Source organism: Selaginella moellendorffii, unplaced genomic scaffold (assembly GCF_000143415.4).
Source record: "Selaginella moellendorffii unplaced genomic scaffold, v1.0 SELMOscaffold_233, whole genome shotgun sequence".
Classification (NCBI taxonomy): Eukaryota; Viridiplantae; Streptophyta; class Lycopodiopsida; order Selaginellales; family Selaginellaceae; genus Selaginella; species Selaginella moellendorffii.
In genome coordinates this window covers 5,450-6,372 of record NW_003314492.1, presented here as the reverse complement: position 1 = coordinate 6,372, position 923 = coordinate 5,450, and the positions used below count along the sequence as shown (strand labels likewise).

General features: G+C 42.0%; 2 protein-coding genes across 2 annotated transcripts in view; one reads left to right on the top strand and one right to left on the bottom strand.

The window, feature by feature from the left end:
* LOC9648461 (probable 2-oxoglutarate-dependent dioxygenase At3g50210) overlaps positions 1-410 on the top strand; it is a 3,129-nt gene extending 2,719 nt beyond the window's left edge. Inside the window, exon 9 of the mRNA XM_002994301.2 lies at positions 60-410. Coding sequence (XP_002994347.2) covers positions 60-179 — 120 coding nt within the window. The 3' untranslated portion in view covers positions 180-410. The remainder of the gene's footprint in view (positions 1-59) is intronic.
* Positions 20-757, bottom strand: LOC9648460 (40S ribosomal protein S15a). Its single transcript, XM_002994297.2, has 3 exons — positions 621-757; positions 408-568; positions 20-351 (listed from the first exon to the last, which is right to left on the bottom strand). Exons 1-3 carry the CDS (start codon positions 730-732, stop codon positions 253-255), a joined length of 372 nt encoding a protein of 123 aa, XP_002994343.1. The 5' UTR covers positions 733-757; the 3' UTR covers positions 20-252.
* Positions 758-923: the final 166 nt, after the last annotated feature.

Here is a 923-nt window from a genome sequence, read left to right as displayed (position 1 = left end):
TTTTTCTACGAGGTTAAAGTTTTTGGTGTGTACTTTTGACAAACTTTTTTCTTTTCCAGCCAAATTTCGATACAAAGGTGGAGCCTTTAAGTTTTTGTCTTGGAAACTCTAAGGAGGAGGAGAAGCCAGTCGTCTACGGTGAACATCTCGTGAAAAAAGTCCTCACAAACTTTGCTTGAGAAAGCTGGGGTTTTTGTCCCTCCGATTGATCCAAAGCTCCCTCGATCTTGCCACAGAAAATTCGATCCCAAATCAGTAGAAGTATCCCAAAATCCGGCCACCAAGGTTCTTTTTCTTGGCTTCTCGGTGATCCATGACACCCAGGAAATTCGTGATCACAAGGTGACCAACCTTCCAAGAACAAAAAAGGATTTTAGCATAAAGAAAATTCATACTTCTTATTCTACCTCTGGAGCTGGGAGAATTTGTCTCGCCCACGCATCGATCCTGCGCGACTTCGTATCAAATCGCTGCGACAGCAGCACGCATTTCTTGAGCTTGTCCGTGATCTCGACGGTGATGTGCCCTGGAGTGTGTCCGCCGTGCCTCTGGAAATTTTCCACAAACCCTGCTTCGACATGGAAACACTCCAATCACCCAAAGCGATCCGATCCCCATACCTTGCTTCTTCATCACCTCCAGGAACCTCAGTACCAGATTGGACGACGGCCTGATCACCGCATTCTTCCTGCCCAGCCGCGCAGCATCGTTGAGCGAGCTCAACCTCACCATGGCCCTGAAACCCTAAGAGTTTATTATTAACAACAATAAAATAATTTGGCAAGAGTCTATACAATACTATTAGTTTTATAAATTATATTAATAATTTATAAACAATGTTTATTAGATGTATAATATCTTAAAATATTCAAATTACATAATCTTTCAAACTCTAGACAGTGAAACTTAATAGTTTTCTCAAA